Consider the following 26,916-nt stretch of genomic DNA (forward strand, 5'->3'; position numbering starts at 1 on the left):
CCATCATTTGTATACCCACCTGACATTGTGTCTCAAAAGCCCATCAGTTTGTGATTCCCCAGTCGTTGGCTTCACTTTTAGGGAGCTGTCATGTCGGCCATCTTTTTATACAGTCTGTGGGGTGGATATTTTCGCAACCTCTTGAACCAATGCGAATAAACACAAATAATTAGTAATCAAACTTGTGCGAGTAACTCGCTTTGCTTTCGTCTTGAAACACAGCTTGAAGCTGACGTTGCTCTCCATTTCCAAGTCAACCAATCGGATTAGAATCAGTTCAAGTTATTCCACAGATAAATATACTCCTGATCTTTTGTTCACCTAAACATCAAACTGCATCATATCCATCACTTAAAGATAAAGCAGTGTGTCCTATCTGTCCTCACAGTGTAACCTGTGTTTCTCGCCGTAGTAAAAGGTTAAGATGAACCTCTTTGTCCTGTTTAAAGACCCTTTTTGGAGGTCTTAAGTTAAGATACTTTCTGCACACACTCTCACATAACAGCCCGCCTATCGCCTAATGTCCTGCGGCTTTATGACCAGCAGTTGGACTTGGGATTGGGGTCGATGGTGCATTGCAGTGACACACACACACACACACACGTATTCTCACACAGAGATAGATAGAAACCCACATCTCTGCCTCTGTGATCCCTCAGTGGGCTTTTGGGACCCTCCGTTATCCATTACCCAGCGCACCAGTCCTCCCAGTAGTGATACGGTCATCTGAGCCTTTGAAGTGAAGCTCTTTACGATAGTCCGCTTCACTTTAGTGCTGCAGGCTGGTGATGCATTAACCTGCTGTGTAATGACCCAGGGGTTTCCTATTAGTCCAGAATGCGTGTGCATCTGGGACCTGATTGGCTAAGACTGAAGGAAAACTCTGAGTGTTGAGTGGTATAGATTTAGTCAAAGGTTGCCGAGGAGGTTTACCATCATTGCATTCCTTTAACTTTGTCTGCATGAGGTGCAAATCTGGATCAGTCGCACTGAAGTCCTCTTGGGTTGAACGAATAGTCAATGTTATTTTTCCAATAAATATACACCAGCCATAACATTATGGACCAGACAGGTGACTTGAATAACTTTGATGATCTCGATAAAATGGCCCCTGTCAGAGGGTGGGATTTGTCCTTGAAGACGAGGTGATGGAAGCAGGAAAAATGGGCAAGCGTGAGGATGTGAGCGACTTTGACAAGGGCCAAACTGTGACGGCTAGACGACTGGGTCAGAGCGTCTCCAAAACTGCGGCTCTTGTGGGGAGTTCCCGGTCTGCAGGGGTCAGTACCGACCAAAAGTGGTCCAAGGAAGGAAACCCGGGGACAGGGTCATGGGTGAACAAGGCTCATTGATGCGCGTGGGGAGCAACGGCTGGCCTATGTGATCCAATCTAACCAGGGTCCAAAATTAGCACTTGCCAAATGCAGGGAACTGTCTAATTTGGCGATCGGGGCGGGTGCTCCCATCACTACAAAACAAACTCCAAGTTGTTGACGAAGTTTTCTGCACGTCGCTGGCGTCCTTTAACTGACCCTCGCTGACCACCATCGGCACGCTCACGCTTCCGTTATTTAGCTCGCAAGAGGCTCTTGCGCATCAACATCCTGAGAAGTACAAGTTTACACTTTCACTGGTCGCAACGGTGCGCCTGACATGTAGCAGGTTACTAACAGAGCAGCTGTTAGAGACGAGAACTAGTTGTTGGTAGACCGTGGGCTTCCTCTGCTTACTGCTATGCGTCCTTTGGACCGTCACACAGTCACAGAATCCAACAAAAGAGCTACTGTAGCTCAAACTGCTGAAAAAGTTGATGCTGGTTCTGCTAGAAAGCTGTCAGAACACACAGAGCGTCACAGTTTGTTGTGTATGGGTTAGATTGGTCCGGGTGCCCATGCTGACCCCTGTCCACCAAGTCCGCCCAAGTGCCTACAATGGGCACGTGAGCATCAGAACTGGACCACGGAGCGGCGGTCTGGTCTGATGATCACGTTTTCTTTTACATCATGTGGATGGCTGGGTGCTTTTGCGTCGCTTACCTGAGGAAGACATGGCATCAGGATGCACTATGGGAAGTCAAGGTGTCGACTTGGCCTCCAAATTCCCCAGATCTCAATCCAATCGAGCGTCTGTGGGATGTGCTGGACAAACAGGTCCGATCCATGGAGGCCCCACCTCGCAGCTTAAAGGACTTAAAGGATCTGCTGCTCACGTCTTGGCGCCAGATACCTCAGCACACCTTCACAGGTCGAGTGGAGTCCATGCCTCGACCGGTCAGGGAACAAAGGGGGAACTACACAATATCAGGCAGGCGGTCATGATCTTGTGGCTGATCAGTGTGTGTATCAACTTTGTAATTTAACCTTTACTCGACAACAGAAGGCGGATACTTTTAGGAAATGCCAAGGAAACACCACAGTGTAGCTCAGAGAGGCCTGACTCACAAAGAATGTGTGCTTTTGTGAACATCATAACCTACTGCTCTGCAGAACAGAGGTCTGATTCACGTCTATTTTTAAAAAGCTATCATTAGCTGTCATATGTGCCCTGCTCACAAGTCGGGTCGTTGCTCCTTGAAAGTTATGAAATCAATCTTGTTGTTGGTTTGCACCAAATGGAAATATGGGAGAAAGGTCGAGAAGCTGCATCGAGATAATAAATCAACACGAGCGTCCGTCCACCTGATGGGAGGAAATGCATGCTCTGTCTCCTCCCTCCTTCCCTGCCCCTGTCGAGGAAGTGAACAAAGTGTGTGTAGGATGACGGATTGGGCTGACAACAAAATCCTGCAGCGTGCACAAATCTGCCCAAACCTCTGCTGCACACCGAAGAGGAAGAGGACGGTTTAGAGGGAAGAGGGAAGAGGGAGGGAATCTTATTCATTCTGCAACTGTGAAGCTGTTTCATGCTCATTTAAGCCCATGCAGATATCTGTCTCTCCGACTTCTTGTGATTTACTTTGCCAAAGCTGGAAAAGACGCCACAAGCTGAGCGGTGTGTCTCTTTGCAGGCAGTGTCTGTCTTTGTTCTCTGCCGGATGCTGTTGCTTTTTGAACTTTCATTTCAGCACCATGCAAGACTTCCTCCTCTTTGAGACACTGCAGAAAGTTGTTGCCATATTATTGCAAAGCTAAATCCAGATTATCATTGAGCACAATCAGCAGGGAAAAGCAGCCGAGTCATGTTTTTCACAAGACGGATGGCTGTTATTCAAAATGCGCCAAAATGTCTGCATGTATTCCTTCTACAAAAGGCCAAAGTTGCATTTTCAGTATCATATTTGGCATTTTGATCCTCTCAAATGTTCCAACACCATGAATCTTTTGGGGCTTAATTATGTTGGCTTGGCTGGAAGCTGCAGTGCTCTGTTTTGGTCCCACGTTTGGGTCTGTTGTGGATGCCGCTTGGCAGCTCTGGCGCTGGATGATTTGCAATGCAGATCCTGTGTCTTTCTCTTTCCCACACAAACACACACACACACAAACACACGAGCAGTGCCTGCTGCTGAGTCACATGGCAGAGTCCGCCGCCATGCACTCTGTCCCCCCCTGAAGCTTCCTACCATTTACTGAGCACTTCCTTTGGTTTGTGTTCCACTGATGATCCGTCACAGCTTCAGACGACAGGGAAATAAAGGAAGGAGGAACTGAGGCCGTGTGAGAAAGAAGTGGTCGGTGTCAGAGATGAAATGAGGCCATGCTCGCCGCTCAGTCCCCGCTGAATGTGTGTCTCTGCTCGCTGACAATCAGCTCAGCCTCTACACACTCCTCTGGTACATCCTGTCTTTATTTTTGGTCGCTTTTTAATAACCTCCTCCATGGGCTCCTGCTGGTCTGGCCTGGCAGAGTAGATAACATTCAACTCTCTTTTCAGCTCATGCTGGGCCTGTCCTCTATCGAGCAGGGTTCAAGTGACATCCCTTGTTTTCAGGCCAATTTTCCAGCCTCAAAAAGCTAAAGTATTTGGTCACAAGGGTTATACATCCATGCTAGCAACAGGGCAAAGCCTATGTAGCGTCCACACTTCTTCTACATTTTAGAGCCTTTGAACAGGAAACTTTTGGAAAAGTTGCAGACCCTGTCGAAGTGTGGGATTGAGTTTTGGTTAGTACAGGCAGAAATGGCGACCAAAAACATTAACCTTTATTTTTCTACCTATTTTAAACCAGCCAACCAATGGCCAGCCAAATGTTGTGTCAAGTTATCTCTGAAATAATGAGGATGTAACTATGGGAACCACAAGCGGCCATCTAGAACCTTCTTGTGGTACTACTGAACAATCGGAGGGTCACTAAAACCAGTAAGGTTCATCTTCTGAGGACCCTGAATGTCTGAACCAAAAGTGCACACTCCTTGGTGATGTTGATATATTTAAGAAGACTTTGACGTGCTGTTTGTGCGAGCTAAAGAGGTAGATGATCATCAGTATTCAGCAAAGTTCATGCTCTGGACGTCTGTTCGAACGGCCATTACAAAGCAATCCTTGCATTAGTCTTAAAAACAGTTTGACATTGAGAGTTTGCAAGTAATATTTTGGCCAGTCCACCGCAGGAGTGTTGACTTATCCCCCCCTCAGGTCACCTGCTGCAGTCGTGTTCTGAATGCTTGGCGCAGCGCCTAATGAATGTGCCTGCTCACATTGCGATGTTGGAAGTGGCCATTGTTTGACTGAGGCCCAGAAGATGGAGAAGGTCCAACATCATTACCGCTCCCCTAAGGTGACCCTACGCTAGCTAAATGAAGAATGATCTCATTGTTTCTCCGCACTGTACATGGAGTGCTCAGTCACATCACGCAAACTGTTGGGTTGCTGATTTCTCATGAAACACGCTGTTGATTAGAAAGTCAAGTCACGCCACATTATGTATTATGTAAAGGCCGTGAAGCCGTCATGATGACTCATTGATGATGAAACCTCCAACAGTTTCAGAGCTCCATCAATTTTCATCTCCCTAACTATCAGAACTCTGCAGCAGAAATGGTCCGCCAGTGCAGACAGTGGTACTTTTGATTGTTGTGATGTCATTTCTGGGAGGATTTTCAAATGCTTCATATCCCTAGAATTTATACAACCGGAGCTGAAAGGTTATGTAAGCCAATAAATCATGACAATTGATTGAAAATTGATTGAAATTATGCCATAAACATCAGTCTAAACTGGATAATTGGCGGCTCTGGCTCAGTGGTAGAGTCGGTCGTCCCTCAATCGGAAGGTTGGGGGTTCGACTCCTGACTGCTACAGTCCACCTGTCGAAGAGTCCTTGGGTAAGACACTGAACCCCAAATTGCTCCCGATTGGAGATTAGCACTTAGGCCTTTGCCATCTGTGTGTGTGAACGTGTGAATGTGACATGTAGTGCAACTTTGAGTGGTTGGAAGACTAGTCCATTTACCATTTACCCCCGCCGAACCGGGCTGTACGCTCTACCTCCCCCATTTTCCTGAGGAAAGAGAGGTGAGAAGAGAGAGTAAGGAAGATGGGGGTTAAGGTTAGGGTAGGGGGGAACTCTAACCCCAATACTACCCACCCTACCACATGGCTTCTAACGGCCCCCACAACTCAAACTTGTAGTTAGATGGGCAGCGAGAGCACATCAACAGGTTTATCAAGTGGACACCTCCCTTCACTGGTGTTTCGTCAAGTTAGGCCTACGACACCTCAGGGACGATGTTTTTTTGCCTTTGCCTTTATTGGATGGGACAGTGGATTGAGTCAGAAATATGGGAAGAGAGAGTCAGGGTTGACATGCAGCAGGAGTCGAACCCGGGGCTGCAGCAGCAAGTCGAGAGCCGAGCCTCTGCACGCGGGACGCTAGATGTAACCGCTGAGCCAAAGTGGCCCCACGTCTGCGCATTTTAAACCGCAATACAGCATCATGATGTCATCATGGATTGTATTGATGTAACATGTTGATGCCAAAGACTGAAAGCTTTGATTTCAGTCGCATAAAGAATGAAAGCTCTGGCTGGTACAGGTTTTATTTTAGATCATCTTTCAGTCCATTTAAATCGGGTTAAAAACCAAATTCCAAAGTGCTTTCCAATTCTCCTTTGGTTTGTAATAATGACATGATTGTATGATCTTTGTCCACCACACCCCTGCACAGTATGTCCACTCCTTTCTTAGCCCCCTGAGTACAAAGCAATCTGATTACACATGGCGATGCATCCCTGAGGCTAAGTGTTGCTGCTCTCTGGATATTGATTAGATATCAGCTCAGCTCAATGGTGGGAGTTAAAGCCAGTCTGCAAATACCAACAAACACACAGCAACTCGATAGGAAGTCACCTTTAACATAAATCAGATATCTTAACTCTGCACTCGCGCTGCATGCAGCTGTACTCTGGATACGTGTGTGATAGATGTAGAGAAGTGCAGCTGGAAGATAACACAATCTGTAGTCCATTTATCACTTACAGAGTTCATGTGCACACGCAGGGGCAGGAGCCTGACTGCTTCATGAAGTGTGTGATGGTGACAGATTTTAGACGGATGAAAGGATTAAAAATGTTTAACTCTTTGTTTGTGGTGACACAAGGATTAAACATGTGGCATACTGTACTTGTTGCTCACTTATCTATATTAGTTTGGGATATTTCTGCATGGTCTTTAGCTTACGTTTCAGATTGTCCCTCTGATTTTATGACAAACTAAAAATATAAAGCGCCTCTAAGGCTTTGAGCATATCTGAATAGTTAGCTTCAATATAGCCAGTCACCTTTGTCATTCCCTGTGTTTCCTGATTTAGCCTGCTAGGTTTGTGTGAAGGACAGCACAGGGATATGTAGTCCTGTTGTGTCATACTCTAGCTATCATCAGCCTACACTTAATCCCAAACATTTGCTACACTGGGACACCGGAGTAACCAATGACCCACAGAGGTCAACAGACCAATGTGAACGTAGTTTTTTATATTCAACACGTGGCTGTCATTATCCCCGACCTTGGCCACACACAGATGCATCCACAGTCAAAAATAAAACTACTAGAAGGGAATGCAGGTATATAGCCAGTAATGGTGATTTGCTAAATGATCAGTGCACCATCAGAGGTTTAAGTTGCCACAAACTTTCTTCATCAAAAGCTAAACACCATAAGATGTCACCAATTACCAACTCAGAGAAGTCATGGCTAACATGCTAGCTCACAATTTCCACTTAAAATGTAGTCGTCATAAAGCAGATTTGTGTCAGTATGATCAATATAAGTCTAATAATGACTTTCCTTTTAGCTCTGTTTTGGACGCCACCAACTCCTCCATAAAGTTTCCGGCTCTTTCTGTGCTAAATGGACTACTTTCTAACGAAGAGCCGTTTTTGCTGTTGCAGCCTGAGATGGAGTCGTAAGAGCGTATTGGGTCTGAAACAAAAACATTGGGCTTAAAGTCGAGCTGAAACAGCATTTCGAGAGTATCTAGCTTCCGTATCGTGACGTATTTCCGAGTGAAACAGGACGTGCGGGCGTCTCATATCATTAGACGGATTTGATTTGATCGTTGATAAGTGGGCGTAGACAGACGTTCTCCACAGCACAGTAGCTAGCTAACTGACCGAGCGTTCTTGGTGCTCTGCGGCTAAATGTTACAGATTGATTGGTTGAAATTGGAATAAATGATCTGATTTTGATATAAGAATACGAAGAAATTGATTTTCTGTATTTTTTTTGGCCTATATTGTCAAATAGATGCACAATATTACCGGGGATGTGATCTAAAAGGATTAAAAGGACATTTTTCATTTCACCTCGACTTTAAAGTAAGCTAAGAGGCCTAGCATGAGCGATTGCAGCCTGTTGTCACGCTCTACTCATCAAATATGGCAGCTGGGTCAGCGGCTTTAATTTAAAAGTCTAACAGATGTTGCACATTTATTATCGCACCATGGAGCCTGCACCTGCAAAAGCAATGCTATAGGGGCGCCTCTATTGGGAGTAAGGATAGACACAATTATCAGTATAAGTTAAAACCAGGTTTGAATGTGTTGGAATTTGTATTTAATATAAAGTATACTGATGATCAAAGCTTTAGGTTCTCTTTCGGCCTTCATATTCTATTTGACCTAATTTTATAAGAAAACATAACATAATTTTCTCTTCTGATATGACTCATGTTACTATTACTCATATTAATTTGATCCAGGGTTCATATTGAAAGAAGGGAGAAAATGACCACGCCCCCTAGTGCTCAGGAAAATAAGTGCAGTTGATTTTAAACGTTCTGAATGAACCCCAGTTTGTTTATCAGCGAGCTGTCAAAGTTGAGTGTTGTGTGGACTGTTGAGAGCGGGACACGCCCCGTGATCACCAGGAGGAGGTGTCATTCTCTTTGAGCTGCACATGCTGCTATTTATAACAGATAGCTGCAATAACTCAGAGAGGTGGGAGAGAGAGAGAGAGCGAGAGAGAGAGGTATAAGGAGTCATATGACCTACAGCTCATTCCAGAGATAGTAACGGACAGAGTGCTCACTCTGTGCTCCCAACTATCATTACACCAGAGCGTGCAGAGGATGTGTCGCAACACCAACAGAGGACTCTGAAAAGATTTCTGGGACATCGTTTTTATCTCTGAAGGACGTATTATTATTATCGGAAAATCCGCTGAGTTACAATGCCAGAGGAGAAAGGTAATGATGACCTTTAATAACCTTTAATGCGCTTTATGTTGTGTGTTCACCTGTAAGGGAGAAGACAGCTTATAGCTCATGATTTGCTTTGATTAACCAGTAAGCATCACCGATCTAGAGTCGGTTTTAGTCACTCTGTTACCACAATAAAAGATCCTAAAAAGTAATACAAGGGGGAGTTTTAGGGTGTCTTTGTATTTACCTACAGGCCTCCTATTATGTAACCCCAGTCAGAAGCGTACAGCACTTTCTGTGTGAATATATTGTGCTAATGTGAATGACAACAACAAGCCTGTGTGGCAGCGGGCTGAATGCCTGTGCTGCAGGTTGATATGCTGCCCGCCTGCCTGCCTGCTACATCCCTGGCAACAGCAGTGTTGTCTTGGTCCCCTGCCTGCATCTCTCGCGCTGGGAGCTCAGCCATTTGGGCGGCTTACAGAGGGGTGAGGAGCAGTTGCTGAGAAGAAATCCCGATGATATTCCTACACTGATTTACAGTGTGTGTTTAGGATTGCATAATAGGGTTTTAGGGCTTAAGCATCTTTTAATGTGTGTTTACTTACTGTACAGGGACTTAACGTTTTCACAAATGCTCCCGTGATATTCCTATGAAGAGAGAGAACATTGGTTATATTTCTTTTATATGTCCACAGATGTCCCAAACAGGGTTAGGTGACATTGAACCAAACTTATAATCATCTCCTACCAGGGCTGAAAGTATTTAGAAGAGTAGCTAAACTGTCACCTGCGATACTCAGTCAGGACTGCATTTTATCCACAGTTAATTGATTCATGGTTTTACCAATTAAATGTCAGAAAGGTACATCTTTAAATTCCTTCTTTTGTCAAGCGAACAGTAGAAAAACCAAAGACTCTTCATTTGCTTTCATACATGTCAAAGACAAACAGGAAATCCTCACATGTGAGAAGCCAGAACCAGCAGAATGTTACTGAAGCATAGAAGTGTTATCCACTCCCCCAAAGAGCACTGGAAGTGAAACTCCTTAAACGAGACCTTTTACTTGTTTTAGTCAACAGGTCCTTTTGTCTTCCAGGAGAGGAGACCTGTGCAGATAACCTTTTTGAGAAAGAAGAAGTCTTCTTGACTGGTGATGTTAACCACTGACTTTGGGAGGCAGACCTTGGGCCTCCCTTCGCACTTCCATTCCGTTTGCACGCTTGTGTGGAGGGTCTGCCACATTGAGTGCTTTCCAAAACCTCTGATACCCCTTTCCCACCAGCACATTAATGCAGGTTTTTCAGACCCGGGAAGACCCGCTAATAAATGCCGATTCTCTCTTCTCCCATTGCCAGTGAAGTATCCTCCTGTCAGTCTCTTTTCTGCTGCGTCACCATCTGACGTCACAAACACGCCGGAGACGGGGTTAGTAAACAGTGAAGATGTTACGGTGGTTAGGTCTTTATTGTATCTGTTACTCATTTCGGTCTGTTTAGCAAACTCGACAAATTTGGAACGATGTTCGAGCGCTGCTCGGACGGAGACGGGCGGAGTTTGTAGCTGAGATGACGTGGAGGTTACAGACAGAGCATAGCATCACGCCGGAAAGGGGGGCGGAGATTAGCGTGTCAACACGGGTTTTGTGTTCCCATCAATGCCGATCAGAGCCGAGGCGATAATGACCCGGTAACCTTTCCCACTAGCAAAACAACATAACAGGTGTTAGCGGGGTTTTTTGACCAGTGGGAAAGGGGCTTGAGTGTGGAGTGGGAGTGGGTTGTCTGCACCAATGTTGACGGGTGCAGCGCTGTGTTATGATCGTCATGAGATGAGAGACGTAAATTAACGTTCCGTGTTATTACCGGTACAAACGAGAACTGCTTTGATTAAGATAAACATTAAATAATATACTAACGGTAACGTCTGAAAGTTCACCTTATATTCAGGTTCTAATCAACTTCTACAAATAAGAAATGTCACCAGGGAAGCAGCAAGTTTATTTTCCTCATGATGTGGAGGGATTTTAATGACTCCTCCTCACTGGTATTTACGTAGTGTTTATTGTCTGACATGAAACCATGGTAACACATTTCCTGTCTCCACCAGAGTGAGAGGAGTTTGCCTCAAAGCTCAGCACTGTATTTAATCCCTTCCCTTTAACGAAGGCTGCTCCCTTCAGCTGTGAGTGTGACGTCAGATGGAGTTCACTGTGGCCTCCTGATTGGGTACAATAGCTTCAAGCTAGAAATAGTGATATAAAAAGCATCAGAAGTTCTGTGATTTTTTTTGGTCTACCTCAAAACCACACTTTTATGACTTCACTGCATGCAGCCTGCGAAGTTTCCACCGGTCGCTTGTAAAAGCAGCCTCACTGTTTGTCCTTATAAACACACCACAAGTATTTCCTCTCCTCTGCAGCGTCTCGTCCTCTGCAGCCTTGTTAAAGCCCGTCCAGTGTTAAGCTAATGGCAGAGTGTTGTTGTCTAAACGTGGGGCCATAACTGTGTTTTGTATTGAGCGGCAGGGAGGCGTGTACGCCGCCTTTACAATGTGATGAAGCTCGTACACACACAGGCCACGTGCTCACACACACATACTGTACATTCAGGTCTGGGACAGACATTGAGGTTGCTCGGTGCGTGAGACGTTAATCTTGTTTGTACATCAAAAAAGTGCATTGTTTGCCATACACGCTTACAGGTCTGTAGACTATAAGGCAGTAAACACAAACACACACCCCTCAACGCTGTGTCCCAGTCTCAGCCAAGGACGGTGTATCCTGTGTGCGTGATGTAATGGCTGGCTGGTTGTCAGCAGTCACAGCGACGCCCGTCACTATTCTGGACCTGCCAGTAAACAAACCATCTGTGTGTCCGTCAGCGTGCTAGCATGACTCCTGTTTACTGCGAGTGTTTTATTCTCCCTTCATTTATAATACAGCGACAAAACATAAGAAAAGGCAGGATGTGGCTTTCTAGATACTTCAAAAGTATCCTCAGGTGAACTTCAACCTTTCGTGTTTTTGTCAACAAATCCCACGTTAACACCAAAGCCAACATTGCATTAGTCTTTCTCGTTACGCTCTCCGACTTTCCTGCCCTGCTTGTGGCGCTCCGCCCAAACTCCACGTGTTCCTAAAGAAGACAAATCTTTTATAAAGGTCACAAAATATGCGGTTAAAAGTCGACATAACAGCTGGGCTCTGCAGGGGTTAGTGAACGGTACTCAAGTAACAGGAAGTAGTGCATTAGAGGGGCCCTATTTTCAGCTGTGGATTAATACATGTTGATAATGTTCTGTGAGCTGACTGATGAGTTTTTTATAGTTTGTGGACACAATGGAGCTATATATGTATCAGGCTATGGATACACACTCAACACTTGCTATAAAAATACTATCATTGTTGGATTGGGTCTTTCATAGGCTTTGTTTACAAAAGGAAAAATCTGGCACGTTGCCAGCCTCATCCTTTAAAAGCTGCAGCAGCAACATTTCCGCCAAAGCTAGAAATTCCTGTTTCATTTTACTGTTTAACATCCGGTGTTACATGCAAGACTCCAAACCTTTTGGACAGCACTGTGCAGTATAGTTTTCATGGTAAAGTTAATATGAGATAATAGACTTCATGTAGGCTTTTTTTTCTGTAGCAACAAGCAGAAAAACAAGAATGTTGATAAGGGATGGGACAAAATATCGATACGGCAATATATCGTCGTCCTGACTGCGAATTTGACTCCTCGTGGTCGTGCTTATGACATGAATGAGGGCAAGAAGAACAGAAATTAATTGGCTGAAGAAGAAGAAGAAGACAGCTGGTTAATGTCGGACAGTGTTAAAAGAAGTAAAGTTCTGTCAATTTAATTTACAGACTGAAAATGCGTACTTTGTTTCATCTCAGTTTGTGTCAAATTCTGTGAAGTTGACACCAAATAAACACATGAATCCTGCGCTTTACCTTTTTAGGTGCATCTTGTGTTCTTCAGTTAATTAGATGTGTTGATATATCATTATATGATTGTCTTGCAATATATCAGTTATCGCAGAATTGCTGTGTCGTGATATTAGCGTTATCGTGGGCCACATATCGCGTATCATATCATGAGTTACCCTGCCCCTGATTCCCATCCCTGGCATTTTAGTATATTTAACAGATGCCTTTGTAAACATCAAGCAGACAAAGAGCAACGTTAACATTTAGTCATGTTAGGGTTCAGCAGATGAAGTCCAATGTTCACTTCCATGTAAGCTCAGTTTTTGGTCTCCACCACCTCCTGAGACGATATCTGGCTCTTTATCTGCTGAATGCACCCCGATGTTAATCAGCTAGTTGGTGGTAGTGTTTGTTGGCTGTTTGATGTTGGGCAGATAGTGTATAGTCCTTTTTTTTTTACAGCTTTTTTTTATTATAACCTTTGTTGTAAATCTGTGGCCTGTAAAACCAAAACTGAAAGTGACCTGAAAGACAGTAAAAACTACAAATAGCTGATGGGAACTACAGACGTGGTGATCATTCATCTCTACAAGAACCTCCTTTCTTGTCTAGCGGTTCAATTATGGAGCAGTCTGAGTAATCGGGGTCGCTCTGTCCTGCATAATGTATCTTTGTGCACTTCAGGGTTGAGTAAAGTCCTGCTGTTGTTAAAAAAATGGCCCGTGTGTTGCTGCTGTAGCGGCCGCTCTCCCCTCGGCGCTGAACCTGCCTGGCATAGGCCACTGATTTTGCTCCAGCTCTGCTCAAACAGCTGACACAATGCTTTCTACAGAGAGGCTCTATTCATGAGTCATGCTGCCCCTCTCTCCCCGGGTTTAAATGAACGGCCTGCAGCACACGCACCTCCGATCCCTCGCTGTCTTTTTGCTTTTTCGCTGCGTCCCAATCAGCATTCCTGATCATGAGCGGCTATTAGATTAGCATCCTTCACTAACACGTGCAGACGCACATGCTCAGCTGTTCAGTGAGTTTCTGCTGTGTCACCGTGTTCCTACTACAGTCACATGAGCCCCACTATTACACAGCACTTTCACCCAGACCTGCTAATGATGACAGCATCACATCGACTTCCTCTTCTCCTCTTTAATGTTTGCAATGTCATCGTCGTCATCGTTCCAGAACTTCTTTTTCCTGTCATCATGATTTGTCTTTCCTTCTGCTTACTCCTCTCAATCAAACAAAGTGTGAGTCACGTCCGTCATATTGCTCCACTAGCATAATCACTTAAGCAGAAAGAACTGTAAATCAGCAAGCTGCTGCTGCAAGACAAGATAATGGATGGTTCTGCAAAACACTTCTTCCCCCTTAAAACATACAGGACAGACTACTTTCTGCACTGGCACTGTGTGCTACAACATGCCGACATTACCCCTTTCCCTTTCGGACCTGGGAAGACCTGCTCATAAATGCTGATTGTCTCTTTTCCCATTGCCAGTGAAGTAACCTCCTGTCGGTCTCTCGTCTGCTGCATCAAATGTGAGATGTGCAACGTATGAGATGACGAGGAGTCGCCGAAGTTACAGACGGAGCATAGCATCGCTGCGGAAAGGGGGAGTAGCGTGTCGACACGGGTTTTGTGTTCCCATCAACACAAATTATAATTACCCGGGTCTACTGCAGACTCATTTGACCCGGGTCTGGCCTTTCCCACTAAGCAGAAAAGCTGTGTTTTTTGACCAGTGGGAAATGGGCCTTATGTTGGATAGCTCTCTTCAGTCCATTCAAGTTTTTATTTCACAGCAAACTGTGGACACCCTTCCTTTATTTACCTTCTTTTACCCTGGGGGCATTGCAAAGTTGTCACTTTAAACTGAAGGAGACCCAACGGAAACCATGTAAACAGCCAAAGACCACAAGTACACACGCTATGTAAACAAACAGCACACACACTTTGGGTTACATGGTGTGGAGTTTCGACATAACACAGATGCTGATCTGATTGGTTAACTCGCCAGAAGCAATGAGGAATCATGTGATATTTAAAGGTGATTTGACCTCTGAGGTTTTTCACCTGAGGCCACTGAATATGCTGCGGTGGAGCCAGCTGCTGCAGCACATGGGATCCTATCTGAAGGCAGTGTTTGTCATCCACGTGTAAGAATGATTCACTGGCGTGGGAAAGGCACAAATCATTCACACAAAGGCCGCATTCTTTCAGAAGCACACTAGTAGTTATTGAAAATTACAACAAGTATGTCTGCTATAGTTTGTGGTAGTTTTGGTAGCACAGGTGATATTAGCCTATCTAGTGTTTATGCTTCATACCGTCAGTCACACACAATGAGTTAACTGAGTTAACTTCCTCCACCTCCCTGGTTGTATGACACGCCCTCGTCTTTTTTAAGAACCGAGCCAACAAGGGCGCGCTGGTGTCGTTTGCCAGAAAGGTCAGAGGTCAGCTTTCTGTAGTGCTTGACCCCTGGGTCGGAGATTAAAAGCTGTTGGGGTCAAGTTGCAAGCGTGACCGCACAGGTGGATGCCAGAGCTTAGAGGGGAGCAGGGAACATCATGACTCACACTCTCTGTGCTGTGTGTAGCATAAAGGTTAGCGACGAGCTAATTCTCTGCTCCTTTTCCCTGTTCGTGCTACAGTACTTGTATTCAGTGGCCAATAGGCTCCACTCTTTTTCTTGGCATCTGGAGAGGGTGAGATAATGGAGTGAGTTTTCTATTGGGATGGCCGACAGGAAACTCCTAAGCAGTGAAGTAATGGCTCTGCGAAGGTAAAGCCAGGTGTAAGCAGGCTCAGTAACACTTCTCACATGTTGTTTCACATATTATCTCGGCGCAACACCTAAAGAGGAAGTGAACACAGCCAATAAAAGGCTTGAATTTAGTTTAACAGGTCTTTAAAAATGTTGCAAGTTCTCTGTGTGATGTGGCTCTGGGCTAAAGTTTGTCTGGAGAGGTTCACATTTAATTCAGTTGCTACTTTGGCCATAAATTTGATACCATAGACACATAAATTGAAAGAGTCTGGATGGAAATTGCAGGCAGTACTTAAAGGCGGAAGATATTACATAACATTACTGTTTTAAGGGAATATACATGCCAATCCTTGAGGACCTATGGTCAATTCAGACGTGAGACAGAATGTCTTTTCTTTCATCATAGACAGCCCAGTCAACACACCCATGTTGGGCCCAAATGGGACACCCAATGGAGCCCAGCTAATTTTGTCCTCAGTGTTCATAGGGACCCCTCATTGGTTAGCCCAGCTTAGTTGATTAAGAGCTCTTAATGGGCTCAATTCAGGGCCCATATTGGTAGGATGTAGACCACTTACTACACATACAGTACCCATGTTATCTAAATGGTATGCCAAATTCTAGCCCATGTTTATTCTCCAACACCAACCCAATGAAAGCCCAAGTAAGGCCCATGTAGGCCTCGCTTGAATGTGTTAGCTGGACTGCAATAAAGTGGTAATAAGCTAACACAATGAAGATTAACCTCCTGAGACCCTGCGTCCTTATACGGGGACATTACATTTTGGCTTCACAGCAACATAATATTTAATTCTGCGAAACATTCATGGACACTTTGTCCACCAACCTGTGGTCACAAAAGCAAATTACACTGATCGGTTTACATTCAAGATGGCCGCGATCCCGACCAAAATGTGTTATAGTCGGTCTCTACAGAAAACTCAACCAGGTACAAAACCTCTTCAGATTTTATGATTGAAACTTTATTTTTATTTAATGCGTATTAACAGTTGTAGCTTGATATGGCAGACAAATTTGACTCATTTTGTCAATAGCAACAAGCTACAACACCGTTATGACAAGATATTCACATGAGGACTTTTTCAATGTAACACAAAGACAATTCTTAGGTTTCATACTTATTAGGTCCTATCAATCCCCAAAAGGTAGGAGAAATTAAAAATGCATAGCAAACAAAAGCTCGGGTCTCAGGAGGCTACCAAAAGCTATGTAGCTTCAGAGGCATGGTTTGGTACCATTAAGCAGTGCACCCAGAACTGAGGTCATGATCCAGAAGATGACTTCAAAGGAAAATAGCTACAAATTAGCGTATTGCTCTGCTAACCTCTGACAATTTCATTGTTCCAACACGCTATTTATTTGCTATATCAACACTTGAATGGTCCAACATGTAAATTTAATGACAACATCTAATTCAACTGTTTTAAATGAGTTAGAAGAAATCCAGTATCTAGCTTACACGGTATTATGCTCCTACCCGAAACAAAGAAGTCACACAAAGCACCGTGCAGAACACCCTGCATTGTCGGTATTTACTTGCATTTCTGAGATAATAACATTTAATCTACATTTTAGTGGTATGTTTATCTGTTTATTCATGAGAAAGCGAAAGTCCCGAAGGTCAACAGCTCGTCCACCACAAAACCCTCCTGCTGAGGTAATGTGAGCATTTTGATCCCCTGCCCGCCCCTGCCGCCTCTGCAGATGGTTCACACCAGGAATGTTGCAGAGCACCATGGGATCCCGGCGAGTTTCGGGAACGCTCTATTTTTAGGAGGTGCAGGATGCACGGCTTCTTGAAAAGGCATTTCAGATATAACTGCGTGTGTGTTCCCGAGTAGTGGCCTTTGGGTCCTTATTACATGTACCTTAAAAGCCTCTTCATGTCGGAGCAAGAGATACTGGAGAATTTTGTCTCAGTTATTTGGCCTTGGGAGGTTCTTAAATTCAATCCAAGCTTTATTAAAGTTTCTTTGAAGAGCAGTGAATGCATATTCTCTCATTTATCACAAGTGACAGTGAATAAGAAGTAATTTGGTGAATGTCGTGGTTCTGTTTGGTGCGTTAGAGAGATGTCTTATACCTTAGCTACATGCCTATGTTTGGGCACTCGTATGGCACACGTGTGCAGGTGGTAATCTGCCATGGTCAGTGTGTGTGTTCCCAGAGGCTTCCAGTGGTGTGACCGTACGTAGCACAGACATGTAGTGTTGCATTGCTCAGATAGCTGCCTGCCTGGCTGCGACCTTTGGGACAGAGAACAGACACCAGCGAGGCTGATTGATGATATGGACAACTGGGGCTGGGGAAGACGGGGCACCGGCAGGAGAAGGGGGGGATGGAAGGGAGGGGGAAGTACTCTAAATGCTGCTGCGTAGGACACAGGACCTCTCTGTCCTCCATCCTAGAAAGGAAACTCAGTACTTATTATGTCATCCATGCCCAACTGAATTATTTCCCCTCCCTTCTTGCTGTATTATTTGCCTTTTTCCATCTTTTCACCAGACGTCTTCATGAGCATAGAAATGTAAGGGCATTGAGGTCTGAAACTTCAACCTTCTTACGATGAGTTGCTTCTAGGGACAGCGTTTAAAGTGTTAAAATTATCTCCATCCAGATTAGTGAATTAACACTGTTTAACCGGAACACACAAAACAGGCACTCGCTCTCTCACCTACAGCTGATAACGCCGCTGGACAGTGGAATAGCTCGGAGGACACGGTGTGACAGATAAGACCCAAACAGCAACAAATGTTGGTGTCTGCATCATTCGGGTAAATCCCGGAATAGTGTGGACATTAGGGGCAAATGTAGCAAAAGTTAGTTGCTATAAAACACAAGTGTAGTTTCGTGGAGGTAGCCTTAGTTGGTGCAAAATATGCAGGGGGAGATTATGCAAGCGTGTGTTTTCGTTTGTTCCCAACTGACTTACAAAAAAGCAGGAAAACGTGGGCACAATCCATCCAGAAAAATGATGGTGCAAGACTATGGTATTGATTGAATTGTTGGGGACGGTGGGCAGCAGTGCCATTCTTTCCTGGGAGACTGTGGGGCAAAATAAACCCATGGCATAAAGATAGTATTACCTGGATTACTTGCTATTCTGAAATGTCTGAACCACAAATGTGCCCCGAAGAAAGACATGAAAGAGGAGCAGTTTAACGAGGATTGAGCGGATCACTATTATTCATTTTGTCAGCCAACTGTATTAAATATAAACAGCAAGACACTCACTGCTCTCCCACTGACAGATTATTGGACCCCTATCACAGACCACTACTAGTGCCTCGCTTACTGGCAGCCTGAATGTCTGCAACAACATGCTGGATTTATATCTGACCCCAAAGATCATCTCCTGCCCCCTCCTATTCCCCGCCCTCCGCTCTATTTGCTGTTTGAAGAGGAAGTAAAGACACTGGATCCACCCCAACAGGTGCAAGGGTGCAGCAATGCTCTTTGGGTTAGATCAGGAGGCAGAACCCCTCCCGACTCCCCTGGAACTACCAACCCCTGCCGTATACCCTCCTCCGAACCCTTTCTCGCTTCTGGACTGTTGTCTTTCCCAGATGGTTGCAATCAACTCCGTCTCAGACCTTTTACGAGAACTTGAAACTTTCCCCTCCTAAATTCTTGTCTTTATTGGTTAGCGTGCTCACATGTACGCTCAACACAAGTAGCTTCAATAAAGCCCCACCGCCTACCGACAATAGACTGGACAAGGTTGTCCAAAATCCCTATTCCTGTCTTTGTTCAATATGGAAGTCAGCACATTTTCAAGTAAGGGATCAGGCTGTAATCTGAGTCAATGAAAGAAGCTTTGTGGACGTAGGTGTCATCCAAAGAAAGCTTCATGAAGAATCTTTCCTGGAGATATTTTGATTGTATTTGCTGACCGCATGAATGTTCAGTATCCCCGTTTTTACACTGTGGATAAAACTCTGATTTGTTATTCAGACTTTAAAAACTATGGCATGAGGCCTGGCCAAATAAAATGATGGAAGGTTATCATCCTTCAGAGATCCAAGGAGGTCTGGGAGGCTGTGTTTGTCTTGGACACACAGACAACCACTCTACAATGCTATAAAATGACTTTGTTCACCACGGCGGGTGAGAGGTCCTTGTAAAACTTACTGAAGAATGTGTTGCTCCTGTAGGTTTGGATAGACTGGTGGCTGTTTTTACTCTCATGTCAAGTTTCAGTTTACAAATGCTTCTAACTGCCTTTGTAGTAATTTGCTTGTTTACAATTAGTCAGTTTCATATGAAATACCCGTATTGTTTTTATAGCTTCCAAGTCCATTCAATCACACCGGGGGTTGTGCATAATTAAGGCGTCCTTTTATTGTAGAATGTATTTGTCATTATGTCTTGGCGTACTATCGGATCATTTTTTTAGTAAATAATAATAATTTAAATTCTGAGAAAAGTGAAGCAGCTGTATGTAGAAGAATTGCCCAACGCAACTTGCTTCTTGGGGACAATGAAGCAACAATTTTCTTAATTAGTGACTTGATTTAAAAGTTTAAGGCCAATCATGGGGAATCAGCTTGAATGATTCTGAAGAAAGTTTAAAGATAAGCCTCCCAAAATCTCAAACTCTGACTAATTAGCATGTTGTATCTTGGGCTGTCACGGTAACCACATGACGGCAATACCGCGGTTATGTGACGCCAACTGCGATCCCTGCATCCTAACATCTAAGGGAACGCAGTAAACTCCCTAACCATGCGTCCCAGGGAAGCACCTCGTCTTTCCCATAAATAAAGACACATTATGAACAACAAAGTCGTCTTAAAAATCACAGTAATCAGCAAAGGAAATCTAGCTGTCAGAACAACCACTGTTTCAACCCTCTGCACAGACGAGCCCGTGTGCAGTCTCGCGACATGCTTGTTTAGCCGCTACAACAACAACAAGCCCGACACCACAGATTTCATTTCAACAAGGATACGAACTTAATAGTGGTTTATAAATCCTCTGTTCCACCGCTCATGCTGTGTTCACTTATGTTAATGATGTTTTACCGTCTGGGGTGTAGTGAAATAAAACATACTCCTGCAGCGGGCTGGGGCGGCGGTTAACTGCCGAACCACAAGGGGGCGTGAGTGTTTCACCACGGCAAGAACAATTGAGCACCGTGGCAGCCCTAGTTGTGTCTTTATTGATTGACCAAAGTGTAAAAATTCCAAACGTTGTATACGGGGAGTTGTGTGCTGGAACTATTTCAGTTTACGTGCAGAGCTTCCTGCAATTACGATGTCATGTGACATTGTTGGACCATCGGGCCGTTTTCTCAAGTCTAAATGAAGTTCCTGTTAACTTTAAAGGAAAGGAAAATGTTAGGGTGTCTAAATCTGCTTTTTATTTTTCCACCTTATGGAATAAAACACATCGTAGCTTTGAGTTAGTCAAAATATTGCGCCAGTAAAACACCCAATAAACACCCAATGAATGGTGCAAAACTGAAAGAAGGATAATGTCCACCAGAAAGGAGGTTCTTGGTAGGTTTCCAGGGAGCAGCTCTGTTTGGATCACAGCTATTATACCATCCTTCTCTCGCCACGTCTTTCTCCAAATCAATTCATTCGATGAAGTCCCCTTTCAAAGCCCAATTACCGGTAACCATGGAGGCCTGATGAAACCGGTCTGACGACACCGATGTTTCCTGAGAACACAAAGGGCCTTTATTCAGCTGATATCCCCGTCAGTACTGGAAGGCTGATCAGTATGTGGACATATTCTGCCGGGGTTATGATACAAACAGACAAGGGTGTTTGGATGGAGACGCCAGGCTCTCATTGTGTCACTCGGTCTCTATCTTCTTGCATCATTGCAGTCGCCTCAGGGATGTTCTGTTGTGTTTGTTGACATCATTTTTCTTGGCACAAAAACCTGCCTGTGTGTAACAAAGGAGCGTAATGCATGTGAAGTGATTGTTGTGATTTTCTTCCAACATTAGTGTTTGTTTGGACTCTGTAGGCTTTCTAGCATATGTGTGGGTGTCACCATTTTCTCACTGGCATCGTGGGGACATACAAACCTTATGGGGACATAAGCTGGTTCCCAACACATACCGGGCAATCAACTTCTTTATAGGGACGAAAGCTGGCCGTCAAACCATAACCCATAAAATATAGAATACAGGACTGGTTTAAAGGCTAACATTAGGGTAGCATGGGTTTCCATTAGAGGGTTAGCGTTATGATAAGTTTCTAAAACATTAATGTAAAAAACGAGGTACGTTTTTGTGTGTATTTGTGATCCAAAAGAAGTAAAGAGAAACAGTGATGACTGGGATATTTCTGGACTGTTTTATTCCAATGAAAAGGTGACACTGCATGAAAGTGAGACTTGTGTGTTTGTTGAAGTTAAAGGATGGCAGTTGAAGCTTCAAATCCAACTGGGACAAACACACTTTGTTTAAATAAAGAGGTCAATAAAATGGGTTGATGATATTTTTGGATGACAGCAATCTACAAGCTGTATTGGTGAATAATTATTCAGTATTTTCATGACATGATTTTACAGTGTTGGATGTTCAGACTAAACGTGGGCCAAGTTTCAAATCTGTAGGTAAAAGTATGTTGGAGTAATCCCCAGGCTTCTCAGCTCAGTCTGCGGGCTGCTGTGAATGCCAGGTTTCACACTGTTTTTTCTACACCCCTCAGCAGGCTTCAGAGAGCTGGCCAATCAGAAGAAAGTGGGCTTGTAGGGGCGGGGTTTCTTAAAGGGACAGAGCTGACTGTGTCGTTTCAGGCAGGGGCTGTATGAGGGCCTGTACAGAGCACCAATGTGAGAAAAATTTCTTCAACTGTAAATGATGCGAAGCTACTCCACAGGTATCACAGAGTGAAATATGAAGCTTGAAATTAGCATAATACCCCCCTTTAATGTCAGTTTGTTATTTGTGATTGTTTTAGTCAGCAAACGGAGAAATCTAAGAGGTCGTGTTATATTTGCTCTGGCAGATATTCCTTGTTCAGACAGATTTCCAGCCGACCTGATTCAGGTCAGGCCAATTACATGCATTTGTCATTTGTCATGTGGCAAGTTTGATATGATGATTGACAAAGTATCGCTGTTGAGGTAGCCGCCGCAGATGTTCTGAATCTGCAATTGCATCTGTATAAAATGAACTAGAAAGTATTCTATGTTGCATTAAAATGTTTAGATGCCTGTTGCAGTCACTCTTATAATTGGTCTGACGATGCCAGACTTGTGTATCTATCATCTCCCTTACAACATTGTCCTGAATATATCAGAACAGCACCTAAACTCTCCCTGTTTCCGTGTCTCCTGCAGTGTTTCAGCAGCAGGCTGTCCACAGCCCTCTGGAGCAGCAGAAGCAGAAGCAGAAGTCGGGGGGAGGAGGAGGACCGATCCCGTGTCAGAACTGTGGGAAGCCCTGCAAAGGGGAGGCGCTCCGGGTCCAGAACAAACACTTCCACATCAAGTGCTTCGTCTGTAAAGGTATGTAACGGCCAGGTGTCATGTCTGTGACTTCACACTGTCGATCCAAAACCAACAACTTTGACAATCTCAGTTTTGGCTTGGGGGGGGGGCTTTCTGTGTGGACTATGTTCTCCACAGCTTCTCCACGTACGCCAGCCACAGTTCAAAGACATGCTTGGTTCATTGTTGACTCTAAAAGTGCCTGTAGGTGTGACTGTGAGGTCAAAGGTTGTCTGTCTCTGTGTGTCAGCCCTGTGACTGACTGGCGATTGATAAATTGATTTATAGAGTCGTTTTGTTTCATTCGTGTATAAATGTTTGTTGGAGACGAGGCCAGTGTGTGTGCGTGTGTGTATTTCTGGTCTGTAAGTGTCAGAATGTGTGTGTTTTATGTGTGTGTTCTTGTGGTTAGGTGTGGGATGTATTTTTTCTCGTTACATGTGACTGAACTTTATAGGAGCGTGTGTGTTTGCGCCCCTCCCAGCCCAGACTCTCAGCACGAGCCTCGTGTCGGCCTGCTGTTGTTGTCAACACACTCCGGTTGCTTGGCGACCAGTGGGGTCGCTACAGTGTTGACGGCTTCCCAGAGTTTATCGCCTGTTATCACACGCTGACCAGCAGACTCCCTGTCTGTGCGTCCCACAACACACCTCCTCCTCCTCCATCTTGAGCTCTGTGAACAACATGTCCACACCCATGATGCATTAGTGATGACATGTCAATATAGAATAATTCCACTTTCTTACAAACATTTCTCATAGTTTTTCCTGTAACTTATTTTTAATCGTGGTCTTGATTTTATTCGTTGTATCGAGTTGTAACGACCAAACACGGCAGATCAATTTAAGTCCAGTGCTTTTATTTTTTACCACTGACAGGCTCAGGTTGTATTTTCACGTGTCCGACAAATATTTATTTATTTACTTATTTATTTTTTAGTTTATTGTTATTTATCGTGGACAGTGCGCATTCAGGAACATTGCTGTAAGTGTGCCAGAGTTAGCCAAGAGGCTATGTATCTGTTGTTGATGTTTTGAGTCACCAAACAAACTAAAAAACATAATATAAAATTAATATTATAAAGTTATTAAAATCAATTTAGACATGCAACACAGAGGCTAGCAATACAAGATATAAAACAAAACCAACATGATGTTAATAAATATATGGACTAAATGATACCACATGGTGCTGCATTATTATAAAACATGGACGCAAAAAACATGCATATTACAGAGCGACATAAATAGCGATCATTTTTTCTTCCTGTTAAAAAAAAATATCCTGTGTGCTTACGTAGGCTAGAACCAACCAGTTTCAACCAATCAATCTGCAACATTTAGCCGCAGAGCACCAAGAACGCTCGGTCAGTTAGCTAGCTACTGCGCTGTGGAGAACGTCTGTCTACGCCCACTTATCAACGATCAAATCAAATCCCTCTAATGATATGTCCCGCCTGCACGTCCTGTTTCACTCGGAAAATACGTCACGATACGGAAGCTAGATACTCTGGAAATGCAGTTTCAGCTCAACTATAAGCGATCCCTTCAGAGATGATTGTCTGAAACCAGAAACATCTGTTGCTCTCTTAAAAGCCACCAGAAGCTGCCTCAACCAGTTAGTTAGTATTCTTGTGTTGACATTTTTCAATCAGGGGAGACTTCATTATGAAGGAAGACTCATTTATTTTCCAAGTCTGGAAAGATTAGAAATGTGCAAAGTCTTTGGTGATTAGACCCCGTCATGATGTCTTCATGTATTCAAGAGTGAGGCCGAGAGCAGGATAGGGTTGGAATACCTGGAGGCTGGACACTGGTGGTGGTGGAAGGATGAATGTATGCAGGATGTGATGAGGAGCTGGACTTCTGAAGAGCTGAAACTGGACACTGAAGAATGGATTGGAGGTGACTGGGGTGGAGGAGGGGCGCGACGATCCACGCTGAAGTGACAAACTGACAGCAGCAGAGAGGAGGACAGGTGTAACGTCTGACTGCAGCAGGATGATTGGTTCATTAGGAGAGGGATGTTCTAGCTGTTTGTGGTCTGTTGGGAGGGACCCCACCCATAATGATGTAAGGCCGTTACAATAACAGCTACAAAAACAAGCACTTTTAATGGACGCACTTTGACAGAGTGCAATTTGTTGCAGGGATTATATTACGGCAATTGCAACTGGGGGCTAAAGCAATCTACTCAAGCAAACTTTTAGTGGCTTTTAGTCGCCTAAAAGATGTTAAGAAAAAGTCCTCGGTTTAAAAATACCATAAGCCAGTATACTTTCTGTAGCCTTTGGATCTTTGATCTTTGGCATCTCCTTCAGCGTTGGCATCATAAAACCCCTGTGGCAGGAGAGCATGCCAACAATAACCCGACTTCTCCTTCTTTTTATCGATTGGTGACTGTTTATTTAAGAAGCCTGAGTCATAGAAAATCACTTTCACACAGCTCGTTCGGTTTGATGTCATGCTGCATGTAATCAGTGAGACGCCCACGCCTCACTGATTGAGCAGAGGGGCTTTTATGTCTGAAAGAGCAAATCGTGATGATTACACGCCTCGGGTCACACTTCCAAATCACTCAATCAAGTTCGTCGGATGTTAACACTTGAAAGTCATAATTCTGCACTAACTGGATGCGGTGATTAGAGGGACGGAGAGCATGTGTTCGTCACAGGGTGAGGCTGTTTGGCTTAAGGCTTAATTAGGAAGCTAATTTAATGTCAGGCACTCGGGAGGTGCATTAATACCATGTAGATGCAATCGTCGGATGAGTAACAGCGCCATTAAGTCCGCCCAGCTCACGCAGAGAATGCCTGGCTACTCCTGCTGTCCATAAATCTAAGAAATGACGGCATCAATTGAATTACCAGTTAATTTGTGTTATTAAATGTGCCGAGGGTTGGGTGGGCAGTTCTCTATTAGGACATCCAGATGTGGATTCACAGGAATCAAACCGCAGCAGGCTGACAGCGGTTTAGGTTTCTCTCTCTGCAACATCAAAGACATGAAGAGACACATGACTCGGTGCCAGCAGCCAAGTGCAACACGGTGTTCTGCTCACTCAGATGTGAGTGTTGTTTTTAGCACATTCTTTATTTCACATGATAATAAAATCTTCCTCACCTCACCTCCGACCAGCTGCACTCTATCCAAGCTGCCATGATTAACCTGGAAGAGAATCAAACCCGTGACCTCTGACTTTATCGCCGTGTTAGTGCCAATTACAACCCGCCTGGGCGCTAGCCAGCATGCTAACAGAGCCAGGTCCGAAGTGAGGAACCGTCAACGCTCAGCTGTAGCCATGTGTGTGATTAACACCGAGCCTGAGAGAAGCAATGGATTAATGTGAGTTAATGTTAGCCTCTTTAACATTGGCCGGATGTCACGGAAGCTGGTTGTAATCACAGCCTCAGTGTTTTAAAGACATACTGTTTGAACATGGCTGGATTGACCTGCTGCAGTGCCCCGGGGCTAAAGTGAGATGAGGGCACCCATGACTCACTGCTTGTGGTAATTTGGGTAAATACAAATCTGTCTTCATATATATATAAAGGCTCTTTTTTAAAGATTATTTCTTTGCCTTTATTGTAGAGGACAGCTGAAGAGAGACAGGAAATGTGGGGAGGAGGGAGTGGGGAGTGACACGCGCCAAATGATCGGCAGACCGGGAGTCGAGCCTGCGATCAGCGCGTCAAGGACTGCAGCCTCTACACATGGGGCGCCCGCTCCAACTGAGCTAAACCAGTTGTTCTTTGTTCTGCAATATATATATAAAAGCAGAGAGATCAGATGGAGGGCCAAATTTCTTTATAAAATAAATACAAATACACTTGAGCTGCAGTTAAGTTTTTACACGGTATGTCATCATCATTTCTAACGGTGTACTTCCTGTCGGCACACACAACCTCACGGCCTGTGCACGCCGCACGTGTAGCCGCTTAAAGTAAACATGCCACAGCACGTCCGCTCCGTTAACGGTCCTTTTAAGAGGTCATGGTGGTAACCAGCACTGGGGCGAGGTGCTGCTGATAACAGGAAAAGTCTCGCTTATAAGCCGCCTCGTGTAACAGAGCGTCTGCCTCCATCATCCCGCCGACGTGATCTGTGACGGCAGCAGCGTTGCGTGCTTGTTTTGCACGCTTGTTTTTCCAATTATGTAATTGGAG

General features: G+C 44.4%; 1 protein-coding gene across 1 annotated transcript in view; it reads left to right on the forward strand.

Annotated features, from left to right (window-relative positions):
• The first annotated feature begins 8,552 nt into the window (after positions 1 to 8,552).
• ablim2 (actin binding LIM protein family, member 2) overlaps positions 8,553 to 26,916 on the forward strand; it is a 72,860-nt gene continuing 54,496 nt past the window's right edge. Inside the window, exons 1-2 of the mRNA XM_069672328.1 lie at positions 8,553 to 8,620; positions 22,602 to 22,769. Coding sequence (XP_069528429.1) covers positions 8,605 to 8,620; positions 22,602 to 22,769 — 184 coding nt within the window. The 5' untranslated portion in view covers positions 8,553 to 8,604. The remainder of the gene's footprint in view (positions 8,621 to 22,601; positions 22,770 to 26,916) is intronic.

The sequence above is a fragment of the Semicossyphus pulcher genome, unplaced genomic scaffold (genome assembly GCF_022749685.1).
Source record: "Semicossyphus pulcher isolate SPU_LCO1_2020_fin unplaced genomic scaffold, fSemPul1.0.p SCAF_21, whole genome shotgun sequence".
Taxonomy (NCBI): Eukaryota; Metazoa; Chordata; class Actinopteri; order Labriformes; family Labridae; genus Semicossyphus; species Semicossyphus pulcher.